The sequence below is a fragment of the Aptenodytes forsteri genome, unplaced genomic scaffold (assembly GCF_000699145.1).
Source record: "Aptenodytes forsteri isolate BGI_AS27 unplaced genomic scaffold, ASM69914v1 Scaffold100, whole genome shotgun sequence".
Lineage (NCBI taxonomy): Eukaryota > Metazoa > Chordata > Aves > Sphenisciformes > Spheniscidae > Aptenodytes > Aptenodytes forsteri.
The window spans coordinates 1290882-1306211 of NW_008796216.1; the positions used below are offsets into that span (position 1 = coordinate 1290882).

Here is a 15330-nt window from a genome sequence, read left to right on the forward strand (position 1 = left end):
GCTCTGAGCAACCTGATCCAGTTGAAGATGTCCCTGGTCATTGCAGGGGGGTTGGACTAGATGACCTCTAGAGGTCCCTTCCAATCCAAACTATTCTATTCTGTGATAAGATTGTCGTGCCCTTTTCCTCTGTAATGGGATGTTTGTCTAGAAACCGGGTCAAATCCGAGATTTAATGTGTTTTGGAATAAACATAAAAGGGAAGGGGAGGCGGATATCACTGTGTCAGGGGAAAGAGTGTAGGTGTCCTGCTCTGCTCCCCCCACCCCAAGGCAGGCTCCCTAGTGCGTCAGGTCCAAAATTACTGATGAGAAATCATACTTAGCTGCTTCTTTGCAGGAGAATTAAATAATTTTGTCTTTTCAAAGTGCGTTTTGGGTTTTTTCCCTGATAGCCACTTGAAGGATAGACACAGAAGAAATATTTTGTCTACCGCACACCCTTTGTCTCACTTGGGATGTTTTAATTAATGTTGGCTGCAGATTTAAAAAGACAAACAAAACACAAACAAATCCTATATTCCTCCTACCCCCTCCAAAAAAAATCCACCACTGAGCCCACCAGTGAACTCAGGAGTTTTGGGGGGTTTTTTGGTTGGTTGGGTTTTTTTAAGGCTTACTTGGGGTTGGATTGGGCTTCAGTCGCAGACTGAGAAGAACCTGTATGTTTTGTGGGACTCTCTAATTGTAATCCGTGGAAGAGGAAAATCTGTGTTCGGCTGGCATTCTTCAGGACAGCAAGCAGCAATGATGATTTAGAGCTGAAGCCTGTACAATATTATGATAGTGGTACACGGGTACACTCCCATCTAAGTTATCCTCTAATCTATGAATAAGTAAACTGCGAAGAGGGAGAGAGAGGCTTTTCATCTCCCTCTGCATTTTTAAAATGCCTAAAGGGTTCGTTTGGGAAGTCTGGAGGGTAAGGTCTGCTACTAGAAACGCATCTCGTGTTTGATGCTGCTCTGAGCAAGTTTCACCAAAAGTTGCAAAGAAGTTATGTTTTTCCAGTGGCCTATGTGTGGTAGGGCTTCCATATCATTAATGGCTTCTGCAAATAACATTTCTTTTCCATCTTTTCCTGTGTCCTGGCCTCTAATACAGGCAAAACTGGACATTTTTTTTCTAATAAAAGTTACAGTATACATGAAGATATTTATTTTTCACAGTTTTGCAGGATCAAACAACGGCGTCTTGAAATGTTCTTTAAAACAGGATTAGCTGTCACATAAAACAAACGTCACATTGACAATAGTTTCTGACTGTTGTTCTAAGTAAGTAGGTTCCTGGCTTATTTCCTGAAGGTGCATTACTGACCCATGTGTATTGTACATGGTAACTCAGTTTTCTTTAGTTCTGGCAAGCGTTTGTATATTTAGCCTCACAGCCAAAGCGTTGTGGTCTGAAATCTTAATGAACATGGAAATCGTGTGGAAAAAAGCTTGTGATATAAATACTGCTGATGGATGAGGCAAAAGTTTGTCCAAGAATTGGGGGGTGAGGGGGAACCCACACAAAAAAATCCACCCAAAACCAGCCAAACAAAAAAAAGCCCTTCAAATTCTTGGTATTTAAATAATTTTATTATATCATTGATTCTAAATCTAGGAAAACTGTGCTTGTGCTATGATTATAGAAATTGTGATAGCAATTGCACTTCTTTCAACAGGTAACGTTCCAGGCTTGCAGCATTTTTGAAGCAAGGTATCTCTATGATCAGCTAGCCACGATCTGTCCCATTGTGGTAAGTAATGGGCTTGTAAAAAAAAGAAAAAAAAAAAAATCAAAAAAACCTTGAATGCTACTCACAAATTTGGAACTCTGGGAGAAGTGTCAGTCTCTTGCTAGGTTGTCACATGAACAGCGTGATTTATTTAATGTCCAAATGACACCACAAAACAGATTATGTCTGTTTCTTCTCCTCTGCCCTCCTTCCCATATGCACAAGACTCTTGTTGAATAGTTATAGAAGTACATTTGGGGCAGTTTTTCACGAAAACAAGACAAACTCACTCCTTAAAACGAAGCAAGGTTCTCTATGATCAGCTAGCCACGATCTGTCCCATTGTGGTAAGTAATGGACTTGTAAAAAAAAGAAAAAAAAAAAATCAAAAAAACCTTGAATGCTACTCACAAATTTGGAACTCTGGGAGAAGTGTCAGTCTCTTGCTAGGTTGTCACATGAACAGCGTGATTTATTTAATGTCCAAATGACACCACAAAACAGATTATGTCTGTTTCTTCTCCTCTGCCCTCCTTCCCATATGCACAAGACTCTTGTTGAATAGTTATAGAAGTACATTTGGGGCAGTTTTTCACGAAAACAAGACAAACTCACTCCTTAAAACAATTTTTAATTTTTCAACTTTGGGTCTGGTGTTAGAGAGGGTTTCAGCTTAAGTTGTTTAAATCTGTCCCTTTCATAAGCATGTGGTCACAAACAGGTGTTTATAACGTGTATTATAAAAATAAAGCGTTGGTCTGGTCTAGGTGGTGAGCAGATCCTGCTCCGAGTGAGGTATGTTCCAGCTGTGTTGCTAAGGTGCTTGGCCAAACAAAAATAAACAAAATGATTGCAGGTGAACTTTTGGAGTTTGGAAGCGTGCGAGCAGAATACTTCCTGATTTGTCACGAAATTGCTTCTGCCTATATCATCTTTGTGTTCCTCAAATGCTGATCTGTAGAGGTAATAAATTTGGAGAGCATCAGATGCCACTTCAGTAATACTAACCCTTCATCTAGGCATTTTCTGTAGATAGCAGGTGAGAGATTTGTGGTTGTATGGGCTTTGGCTGTACGCTAAACTGAAGTACGTACTTTAGTTACTTCTGGACCAGCAAGTTTCCCTTTCCAGTGGGGTTGTATTTTGCTTTTGGTTCCTTGGCTTGTCCTTTTGTTTTCATATCAGGCTCTTTTATTTCAGATGGCGTTGAGCGCTGCATCTCCATTCTACAGAGGCTACGTGTCTGATATTGACTGTCGCTGGGGAGTAATCTCTGCATCTGTAGATGATCGAACACGAGAAGAGAGGGGGCTAGAAGTAAGTAATGTTAGGTTGTAAATGTCTGGTTTTTTTCAGGCAAAAAAGTTAAATCTCCTTTAGTATCAAATTCTGCTTGTGCTCATCAGAATCCCGAACAAGGGAACATGGCAGTCTTTGTGGTAAATATAGGAGAGATGGTGTAAACATTTGCCTTGGTTGTACAGTTTACGTTAGTAAATATGTATTTTTAGTTAGGTATGGAATCCCAGTAGAACTCCACTCACTCCTTCACAGCTTGCTGAAAAGGTCCCCCTGTGATGAAACTTTCCAGTCTGTGCTTGAGCCCAAAAAGCAAAAATTGCTTTGGATTAAATAGCAGGTGCTGCTGAGTAATCCAGTAGTATAAACTAGAACTATGTGAAAAGAGCCAGTTGTCAGAACTTGAACCTAAAGAGTTTCTCTAAGCAGGAATTGGCATTCAAGGCACTTACAGAAAATAAAAAAATAATTTTAAAAAATCTACCTGAAATATTTCTTGAACAACCCATCATAAGAGCATCTCCAACAATGTGTGCATAGTGAAACTGTATTGTTACGTGTTGCAATAGGTATAATAATGCTTTCCAGGTATGTGGGGTGATGGTATATTACATCAGGAAAATGTTTCCATTTTTAGAGAATTCTAGTCAATGTGTGATGACTGTTTTTTCGCTCAGATACATACATCTGCAAACAAAATAGTCGTAATTCCAGGATCGCTTTCTATTAAGTCTATTTAAGACTCGTGCTTTGAACAATTTTAATTGAGGCTGTAGGGTTTTTTAAACAGGATAATAATTCTCACATAAGTGTCATAGTGAGCAAAAACTTAGGTAACATTGTTAACAAGCTGTTAAAATATTGTATTCTTAAATTATATAGCCACTGAAGAACAACCATTATAGAATCAGTAAATCCAGATATGATTCCATAGACAGTTATCTATCTGAATGTGGTGAGAAATACAATGACATTGATTTGACAATAGACAAAGATATCTACGAGCACCTAATACAGGAAGGTAAGTGTTTGCTTCATTATGAGCAGGTTAAGAATTATGCTTGCAGTGTGTGGGGATATTTTATGTTTTCGTCCTTGTTTGTTTCAATCATTGTGCATCCTTCAGAGTGACTCCTACTCAGGAAGAATCTGTGTAGCGTGGTCTTGAGAGTTTTTTAAAAAGTATTTGTTTGTAACGGAAACTGTCCCTAATTCCAGCTTGAGAAGCTCAGTGTTTGACGCATTAATGTTTTATCTTTGTGGAGAGAGCAGAACTGCTTTAGGAAACATGGCACAGAGGTGCATCAGAAACCAGGAAGAATGGCAGCTACACCAATATTCAGCTGCCATTTCCAAACAAGAACCTGTTCTTCCTTTTTTTTTTTTTTCTTCTCCTTCTCTTTAATCATTTCCTTCCTTCCCGAAGTCATCATTTAAACTTTAACAGGATGTGGTGGGTTGAGGTAGCATTGCAGAGTTCGATGTTTTCAGTCTTGTAAAATAAATTGTTTCCTAGAGCCTGCTTTGCTATGTGTGAATTGTTTGTTTGAATTTTCATTTTTTAGGTATTGACCACCTTTTGGCACAGCATATTGCACACTTGTTCATTCGAGACCCATTGACTTTGTTTGAGGAGAAAATACATCTAGATGATGCAAATGAATCCGACCATTTTGAGGTTGTGTCTAATTTAGAGGAATTTAATAAATATATACATAAAATTGCTTGTTCTTTATAGTACTGCTTAATTGGAGGATGGCTATATTAGCTAAGAATTTTTTTTTTCCTGAATTTTTCACTTCAACTAGTTCTTTAGCGTATGGCTTTGCAGTTATAAGCACATTTATTTCCTTGTTTTATCATTTATTTAGGAGGAGGTGGTGGCTTATACTTCAAACCCAATAAAATATGAAGAGCCCAAGTTATAGCTATGTGTATAAGTGTTATGGGGAACTATCTATTTTTATGGCTTCCTAAAAACTGTTTTGCATGACATTTACATATAAATGTCTCTCTTACACAGTTTTATGAAATAATAGATATGGTAATATTAGGTATTTTTAGTTCAGGATGCATCAACCCCTCATAAAAAAATAAGTCAGGTAAATCTCAGCCCCCTAGTATCTCATACATAATCCTCAAGCAAAATAGTATGAGAAAAAGTGTAATGTATTTGCTCCTAGGATGGGTAGCTATACTGTGGTTTTTAGGAAGTCACGCGGCTTAGTTTGGAAGTGCTTCTCTAACTTGATGGGCTGTTACAGGAAAAATATTAGGACGCTAGTTATCTGCTTATTTTTCTTTGATTATATTATAGAATGATGCATATCATGATTGTGACAGATTATTTCATGTTCTTTGCAGAATATTCAGTCTACAAACTGGCAGACAATGAGGTTTAAGCCACCTCCTCCAAATTCAGATATTGGATGGAGAGTGGAATTCAGACCTATGGAGGTAAGGAAGACGTCAGTATGCACAAAAGCACATTTCCTTTTCAGTGGAAAAGTACCAGGCATTCTGCCATCCAGTATCAAACCCTTATTACTTATGCTGTGTTTTCTCCCCTCTGAATGGCTAGATGCAAGTGAAGTGGACAGCAGTGTTTAATCAGACATGGACTGTGGGAATGTAACTGACAGGAGAATCCACTGCAGCACAGCAAAGCATGCTAATGGATTTGGGGCGATGGGGAAAGGAATTAGGCTTGTATTAAAGCAACAGTAAACAAAGCCCCATTTAGCTTCTAGGGACTGTATTTCTCCAGTACTTATCCTGGTACTGAACAATTCCACTGTCATTGTTTTGTTTTTCACAAGTGCTTTTATTTTATAGCTATTTCTTGAGCTCTCTGAATTTAATCCCTTTAAAGTGGAAATTTAAAAGCTATTATACATTTGTAATTACACAGAGAGCCTGAAGGTGCAGGTTATTAGATAGTCTTTTGAAATGCAAGCGTGTTTTGGCATTGGATTAAAGGGTTGAGTTTGTTGAAGTGTGCGCGTGCATTGTGCATTTGAAGTCACTGCTGATGATTCCAGCTCATGCATCACCATCTCTGCTAGCAGAGTGTGTGTGAATACAAGTACCAACATGAACGTTTGAATCAAACTGTTTTAAACTCTCCCAGATATTTATCTACTTCCATGAGTGTGTTCCCACTAAAGTAATATAATCTCTATTCCTTTCATGTCTAGGTCCAGTTAACAGACTTTGAAAACTCTGCATATGTTGTGTTTGTGGTATTGCTAACCAGAGTGATTCTGTCATATAAACTGGATTTTCTCATTCCTTTGTCCAAGGTAGGTGTGAAAGATCAGATCTATTAGAGCTAAATGCAACGTATTTGCATCAAGTCTGATTTTTATCCTCTGCAAGCTAGGAACTAATATTTGTGCACTTACAGAACAGTCATTTTTATCTTTCAGTCAGTTTTCATCTACCAGTACTTTGAATCAATTTCAACTCTACAGTGTTAAACAAATGTTTTATTGCTGTCTCATGGATTTAAGTTTATAGACAAATACTGTGGGAATTTCTGTGGTGCCTAACAGTGTCTGACTACTGCAGAAATGTTGAGAAATACCATTGTCACAAGACTGTTTTGAGACTGGGAAAGGGCATGTTTCCACCATTTTACATGTGGGGAAAATAACCTGTGGAGGTCAAAATAAAAACTTTAGATATTTATTTTAAAATGGCTTTTGCCTGTGTCTCATGTTCTTATTCTCTATTTTGTTTGTACCCGGTGGAGAGGGAAAGGAGGAGTTCAGCATGCTTAGTGTTACACAGTATTTGAGTGAAAACAAATACTGCTGATTCTGGTCACAACTGTGACTTGTGTTTAGACAGACCAGCCATGCAAAATGTGCTTTTTCCTTAATCTTGTCCTCACAATTGTTGAACTGTTTTGGGTGAAACTGTCCTTGCACGTCTTCTTTCTGAGGCACCTGACCAGAAAATGTCTTTTTAAATGGTTAGTCCTGCAATGTTGTAGGTAACTTTAAAAAAGGTCTTGTAGCGCAGAAGGCTTTTGACAGACTGTATACTAGAAAATACTGCCAGCGCTGGCTACAGCATAGCAGTAGTATCCTGTGGCTTTTCTTAGTGTTTTTAATTAAAATGGAGAAAAATACTGAAGTTGTAAATTAACAGTAATCATACCATACAGTTGGTATGATTTCTAAAAGGAGAAATTCTCTTCCTGATGTCAGGGAGTTCAGACTTCATAAATAATGCAGCAATTTAGCACTTCCAGTGCATAATTACATTGTTATTTGGAATGTCTCAAAAGCGCAAAATTTTTAACTGATGAATACCAGTTAAGACTGAAAAAGAGATCAGGTGCTGAAAGAACCTGAACAGAGTTGGGGGCTGGGGAGGGGCATAAAATTGCTTGAGCTTGCCAAGCAATTTGGCAGGTAACGCAACACAGAATTGCACAACCATTGGTAAGCCTGCCTCTTTCAAGTAAAATAATAGGGGTTTGTGGGGCTAATCTCACACTAATCTTTGCTGTCTGATTGAGTGCGGTTGTACTCCCGTCAGCTAGGACTAGAGTTCTTTCAAACTTTCAAAACAGCCTGTTGTGTAAATAGGTTTCATAATATAAAATGAACGAAGGCAGACTTTTGAAAACAAAGCTTTGAAAAGGTAAGAAGTAAGCGAAGATTTTGCATTGCCCTTAATTAGAGGTCAAACAAAGAATTCAGCAAACCATATCCCTTCTTCTGAAGACGATACAGTGAAGCTAATGTCCGAAAGCTGTGTGATGCTAATTCCCGAGAACATACCGACCAAAGAACTTGGCAAAATCTTCCATCCAGAAAGACAGAGCAATGCTTGTGTCATTTGCAGAGCGTATGAGCAGTGCTTTGTAGTTTGTAGATTTTTTGAGAAGCCTGCAATTTAGAACTTCTTTTCTAGCAGTCTAAGTTTATTGAACTATCTAAGAGATGTTTGGGTATGGAATAGATACGATTCCCATACAAAGTTACTGGAATTCTGTTTCTGAAAGTTTGTTTAATACAGTGGTAACTCTTCTAAAGACTCCAATGATTTTGATAATAAAAGCAGCAAACTATGGCTAGGGAAATGGCAATTTTCTTCTGTACTCATTTAAATTGCATCTAAACATGCAGAGAAGTCTGCCAGATGGGCTGCAGCCTGTTAATCACAGCTGTTCCTGTGTTTTCATCCAAACTTAAAAGATTAGCGTAGCATGTTCTAACATAATACCATTACCTTTTCTGCTGGAGACCTAATTTCATAGAACGTCATCTCTTTGTGGTTTTGCCTGGGACCCCTGAAGAACAAAATAAAACTTATCTCCACAGCTTGGCTTTGTGTGACGAGATAATAAGAAACATAGTAGATGTTTCAACTAATGAGACCAAAATTTGAGGGTTCGGGAGAATCCTCATTTTGTAAAACGTCACAAATCTCTGAAATACTTGTTTTGCCAGGTGGATGAAAACATGAAGATGGCCCAGAAAAGAGATGCTGTCCGGCAGGGAATGTTTTACTTCAGAAAAGATATTTGCAAAGGTATCACAACAAGCAATCTGATTAACACTGTTGTGGATGTTTACTGTCTCTCTTGCCTTCTAACTGTTTCTTCCTTTCCCTTTGTCACCCATGAAGGTGGAAACGCTGTTGTGGATGGATGTGGCTCTGCACAGAATGGGACAGGCACCGATGCAGAAGAGTACACCTTAATGAGCATTGATACAATTATCAATGGGAAGGTCATAGCCTCTTCCACCTGGAACGCGCAACTTTCCCCTCCATTCCGCCCTCAGAAACCAGATCAAGCGTGTTTTATGCTGACTCTGTTCTCTTACACAGGAAGGAGTCTTTCCTGGTTTGATCCCAATTTTGAATTCCTATCTTGAAAACATGGAAGTGGATGTGGACACAAGGTGCACCATCCTAAACTACTTGAAGCTAATAAAAAAGAGAGCATCTGGTATGTTTGACACTTTTGGACATCGATTTTCCTGGCATTTTTCTACTTAGTAATTGGGCTGTTTTCTAGTTTTCAGTTGGATAAAACTGGTGGCAGCTTTGGCTGTCTGGTTCAGTGTTGAATCATAGGAGCAAAGGACTGGAGTGTGTTCTCTGGCTTAAGTCTGGTCCTGTCTAATTCTGATTATAAATGTTTCGTGATCCATTTTAGAACTTAAATTAGGAGTAATTGGTACAGTTACACTACCCTCTAAGCTGTAATTGTATCTCCACTCCAAGATTTCTCTTTTCGGCACGACTTACTGCTGCTTTTGCCAGTGTATTGTCCACTTTGTAGTAGTTTGCACATACACTAATCCCCTTTGCCTGTCACTTGAGTGTTGGAAGAGTATGTGAGGCTGGGTCTGATAGTCTGGTGTTATTGGTGTGACTCCAAAGCGTGCTGCTCCAAAGCATTCATAAGTCTAAATTCTGGTATGCTAGAGCATGGGACCTAGTCTTTAGCTCCCTGATAAGAAAGCCTTTCTGTAAATAGCAAAACTCCTTCAAGGCAGAGCAAACCAGGCTCTTCCCCTGTCTTCCCCATGTTGCAGTGTTTTCAAAGACAGGCGGTATAATGACTCTTTATGCTCCTTTTTAAAATGCAGCAGTATAATGAGTAAAAGATGCAGGCTAAACTTTAATTCAGAACTGGGCACGTAGCACAGTCTGCAACAGCTTTATACCTTTCGATGTGCAAATCCCTTGTATGCCTGCCTTGCTGTAAATTTAGCTAGACAGTTAATTTTAGTCTCGTAAGTCAAGACATTTTTTTTTTCCCCTCCCCAATTTTAAACTGAGGTGTTGCATTCCTTTTTAACTTTTGAAAATTGCTGTAGAAGCTTCTAGATAAAGACCTTTTTAAAGCTGTGGTGGAAATCAGGACTTTCTCTCGCCTGGTATTTCAGTACTTTAGCAGTACTTCAGAATGGTAACAAGTTTTAATTAAATGTTCTTTCCTAAGGCTGCTTGTTTGTAGGAGGCTTCTGTCCCTCACGTAACATAGATGGGGATTTGATGCTTGGCTTAACTGAGGGAGAGAAGAGAAACTGTCAGGAAGAAAACGTCTGAGGCACATCAGCCCTCAAAATAGCAATGCTTTCAAAATATTCCATTGTTTCTTGTTGGGTTTTTACCCTTCAGAAAAATGCTGTTGAAAAAACAAGGAATGCATAAGTCTTACAGAGGTTTTTTCCCCAAGAGCCAATGACCTGGGCTCGACCGCCTGTGGCAGGGGTTTCCCTTCCAAAGAACAACTTTGCTACCTGGTGCAAAGTTGCAGGCATTGCAAAAGTCAGCTCGTGTATTTACACAGACCTGAAAGGTGTGAGAGTGAGGTAGATAGAATCTAGGGTTTATATCGTAACTGATGAACTGAAATGATTTTTAAATCATGCTTCTTAAGAACCACAATTCACAGAACAAAAAGCATTAGGCATTGTATTACTGTGCCATGATGATTCTCAGTTGTCATCTTTGGATTATTCCAGATTACTCTCAATCTTAAATCAAATGATCCTGAACTGCAGCCTCTCTAGCATGAGACATGTCCACTAAGAGTGGCCAGTTTTCAGATTTCTCTCCTCAAAAGGTGAACACAGAGCACTCATGAGAGTTAAACACTGGCACATTAGCTGCTGTGGCTTTAACCTTACCCTGACATAGTTCACCTGTGCTTCAGTCACATCCTCTCTTGCAGCACAGCTAGGTATTGCCCTCCTGGTCTTCGTCTAGCTGGTGTGTGACTCCCACTACTCAGACTACAGATTTGCTAAGCAGGCAGCAGCTGCTGACCACCACCAAATATTAATGAAAGCAGTATTATGATAGCAGCATCTAGTGATCCTTGTCCTGGCATGCTCTCCCGGTTCCTGGCTGTCTGCAGCGTAGGCGCTTTCTCCACTGAAGGTGGTGCGGTAATCATGGTGCTTGATGACCACTCACAAACACGATTTCCATGATCGTTGCCTTACCCTTCTTGAAGCAGTTACGCTTTTGGTCCCCATAAAGTCATACAATAAGAAATGCCACAATTTTATTATATACTCTTTGAAAAATGTAATTCCTGTAGTTTTGCACGTTTAAATGCTCTTCCCTCTTATTTCATGATATGCCTTATAGTTTCTGCGTTGTAGGATAATGTTTCTCTACTCATTTCACATCAACATTCATAATTTTGCAAACTTCTCAAGTATATTGTTGCTTCCGAACTTGCAATTCCCTTTGTCTTGTCTCTCCTCGCTTGGAAGTTGTCTCACACCTTTTGTCAGTCTGTGGTGCCTTTTCCCGATACTCATATGTTCTTTGAGAGCTGCACGCTGTGTTCACGATGAAGATGCTGCAGATTTACCCTGGTACAAAGGATGGGGAGTGATTGGGCTGCCTGACCACTAGGTGTCTGTGTTGGTCTGAGAGCTGGACTGTCTCCTCCCGCACCTGACGGCCTGCAGCGGCTTTTAGTCCAAAAATGGGTCTCTCTCTATGCTCCGCTCTGCTCATCTTCCCGGCCCCACCGATTTTCTTGTAGGCCCCCTGCTTCTCGTTGGTTTGAGAAAGTTTTCGTGTGAGTTTTTAGTGCCTTCAACAAATAATGCTTCTTGGGTATTTTTTTTCTGCCTTCTTTTTATGTAGAAGTGTAAACTCTGGCCTCATTTCTTTAAAACATGATTTCTGTTTTTTGAGGGACATCTTTATTTCTAATAACGTTTTTTATTCTGCTTTTCTTTCCTGTACTTTTTGCAATTTTTCTGATTTGGTTTCATGTACCTCTGTTCAAAACCACTGATAGGATATCTTTAAACAGTCTTGGATACTTTTTACTTGTGTGTTCCTCCTTGCTTTCCCTAACTTGATTCCTCTTGCTTTTTGTAATATTCTTAAACCAAAGATTCTGTAGTGGAAGCCCTTGACTCTTTCCACTCTTAGAAGGAAGCTGAGGTTCCAGTAGCTAGCAATGGAAGTTTTGCTAGGCTTTTCGAGCATCCCATCAGCCTACCTTAATGTCTTACTGTCAGAGTTACCTTAAACTTGTACTAGTTAAAGTTTGCTTGCATATGCTGCATTCAGGAGCAAGATTCAGTAGCCTAAACACTGGTGTCCAGCTGGCCTCCAGCTGCTACTTCATAGGGATGCAGGTCTCCTGCAAGTGGTGTGTGCTATTTGATGACCCTGTATAGAAGCGTCGGGGACCCTTAGGTTCTGACTGCCCTGTGGACTGCACAGTGAAGCAGAGGCGGTGTGTACAAACCAGGAGTTGGTATACTCGGGAACCTGCCTATTTTTTGCTAGGGGAGCTGCCAGAGGGAGAAAGAATAGTAAGTCAAGGTAGACAGAGCAAAGCTAGCAGCTGAGTTGGATGGATCAACTACAAAATTATTTTATATATATGTAGTTGTTGTAGAGGTGTCTATTGATTTGTCTTAGCCAGATTCTCTGTTAAATGATGTGTTTAAGACCTCTTGCTATACAATCTGTTGGTAACACCTGTTCCAGTAGCTACTTCTCTCTGCACTGTCTCGTTACAACGCCTGAAAATTTGAAGATCGCACCAGATGAGTGGGTTTTAGACTATCGGCGATATGTCAGCTTAATTATGCCTGCAGTTTAGCCATATTGAAAAAAATAGATGTATAGGAATGTGTTTCTCATGAAAGCATGGACTATTCATTAATTGTGTATATAATGTGTAGAACTTTAGGTGTCGTACTGCTAAATTAGATGTATAAACTGTGAAATTTGACTTCCCCTTGCCCACAGGAGAATTAATGACGGTTGCTCGATGGATGAGGGAATTTATCGCACAGCACCCAGACTACAAGCAAGATAGCGTGATAACTGATGAAATGAATTATAGCCTTATTTGGAAATGCAACCAAATCGCACAAGGCCAGGCAGAGTGTCCTGAACTACTGGGGGTAGGATTTAATAAGAAACAAAGTGGAAACAAAACTGGCTCTTTGTAATGAATGTTTCTCAAATAGTAGAAAGTTTAAGCCTTTTAGCAAAGCACTAGCAAAGATACTGTGAATCTGGTACAGTTTCATGGTGTGAAGACCAAAACAGGGATACTGCACTATAAAATGGGCCAATCTGCCAAAATACTCGTTTAAGGCATCCTAAAATGGGCATATTCTTATTGTTAAGGTTTATACAATGTACATGTAAATAGTAAAATATTTTTATGATTAACATCAATGTATTTTAATAACATTGTATCTAAAGTTATTGTGAATTAGCTTGTAACTTTTTTATGCTTATTCTAGAAAGAAAAATTGTCCTGAACAGCTTTGTAAATGTAATGGTACTTGTATATTATATGCATTCCAGTTACTGAATGTTTACTGTAATTTTTTTAACCTGGAATGTGCTAAGTAATCTACCTTATTATGTAAGAAAGAAAAAAAAAAATCTTCTGGACCTACCTGAATTACAGATAGTTCTTCCTTCCATTTGGGTTTTGAAAGTATGTAAGAACAGATAAATGCATGTGCATCCCATTTGTTAATCTTTACAGCAGTTTCTCAGTTGCCACAAGACCTGCATCCACTCATAAACTGTAAAACTCAGAGGAACAGATCTGTCCTTATTCAGATAACGCAAGTCTGCCTGTCTGCAGATGCATCATTATTTTTTTCCTCTCTGAAGTAAATTTGTATGCTATCGCAGTTCAGAAATTTCCCTGATGATTTAACAAAAAAGCAGTAACGGGGGAGACGTGGTGAGAGAGAGGAGGCAATGAGAGCTGAACATAAAGCTTGCTTTACAAAGGAGCCAGAGAAGACCCGCTCTGGACTTCAGCACTCCTTAACTGCTCTTTCTCCCACATTGCTGCTGTTCCCACAGTTGACAATGACCGCAAAAAACAATGACACAAAACCAAGCACCTGTCCATTCTTCCTAAAGGTTGAGTTTCTCATTTATCATTCATTATTACAAATATTTTTGTCAGCATGTTTATTTCCTATAAGGTACTTTATGTAGATAGCTGAGGTACCTACATAGCTGTAGGTATGGACAACTTAATCCCCTCTAGAAAATAGTTTTAAAGAAATCATGGAATGCACTAACCCTTTCAATTGGGAGCCAGTGCTCGGAGTGACTGTAAAGTATTTAAAATTTAGCCATTGCAAATTTGTAAATAAAGCAAACTTAAGGGGCCTTTTTGATTTAGCTTCTTAACTGACTTCTAGAAGTGAATTGCGTTATGGGTAGATTATGCAAAGCTTAATGCAAGCATATATAAATACCTAAGGTGTAATGATTTTTTAAAAAGAGCTAATGGAGAAACTGCAATGAAGAGGTGCACTAAGAAGAAGCTTTTATGTACTGACATTAGACTTTGTTCTGCGTTCACAGGTGTGCTTTAGAGAATAAAAAGAATGCTTTTTTTCTGCTGTGGTGAATTTGTTTTAATCAACATATAGGCATATGCTAATTTAGTTTCTGTAATAAGGAAATAAAAATAAAATTTGCAGTATGTGTTGGTCACTTGCATGACTTGAACCCACATTTTCAGATTCAAAAAAGGAGGAGTTGCATACCGGCAAGTACAGCTCATCTTATCCAGACTCACTTTGTTCACAGTGAAACTTCTCAGGACTCGTGGCAAATGGTCTACCACTCTGTCATGGTTTAACCCCAGCCGGCAGCTAAGCACCACCCAGCCGCTCGCTCACTCCCCCCCAGTGGGATGGGAGAGAGAATCAGAAGGGTAAAAGTGAGAAAACCCCTGGGTTGAGATAAAGACAGTTTAAGAGGTAAAGCAAACCAAGGAATTCATTCCCTACTTCCCATCGGCAGGCAGGTGTTCAGCCATCTCCAGGAAAGCAGGGCTCCATCACGCGTAACGGTGACTTGGGAAGACAAACGCCATCACTCCGAACGTTGCCCCCTTCCTCCTCCTTCCCCCAGATTTATATGCTGAGCATGACGTCATATGGTATGGAATATCCCTTTGGTCAGTTGGGATCACCTGTCCCACCCATGTCCCCTCCCAACTTCTTGTGCCCCCCCAGCCTATGCACTGGTGGGGTGGTGTGAGGAGCAGAAAAGGCCTTGACTCTGTGTAAGCACTGCTCAGCAATAACCAAAACATCCCTGTGTTATCAACACTGTTTTCAGCACAAATCCAAAACATAGCCCCATACTAGCTACTGTGAAGAAAATTAACTCCATCCCAGCCAAAACCAGCACACACCTCTGCAGCAGAGAAGTCCTTGCCATTGTCATGGTAGCATCTGTCTGATTGCACAGCATCAGATGCTATGCTTGGAAGACCCCTAAAAAGGTTAGAATGCTTTCCTA

At 39.5% G+C, this 15330-nt stretch overlaps 1 protein-coding gene across 1 annotated transcript in view; it reads left to right on the forward strand.

The window, feature by feature from the left end:
- The window catches only part of GCLC (glutamate-cysteine ligase catalytic subunit), a 25951-nt gene extending 11440 nt beyond the window's left edge, over positions 1-14511 (forward strand). Inside the window, exons 7-16 of the mRNA XM_009288556.2 lie at positions 1669-1743; positions 2923-3039; positions 3904-4042; positions 4587-4699; positions 5386-5478; positions 6219-6323; positions 8487-8568; positions 8665-8768; positions 8869-8989; positions 12784-14511. Coding sequence (XP_009286831.2) covers positions 1669-1743; positions 2923-3039; positions 3904-4042; positions 4587-4699; positions 5386-5478; positions 6219-6323; positions 8487-8568; positions 8665-8768; positions 8869-8989; positions 12784-12989 — 1155 coding nt within the window. The 3' untranslated portion in view covers positions 12990-14511. The remainder of the gene's footprint in view (positions 1-1668; positions 1744-2922; positions 3040-3903; positions 4043-4586; positions 4700-5385; positions 5479-6218; positions 6324-8486; positions 8569-8664; positions 8769-8868; positions 8990-12783) is intronic.
- Positions 14512-15330: the final 819 nt, after the last annotated feature.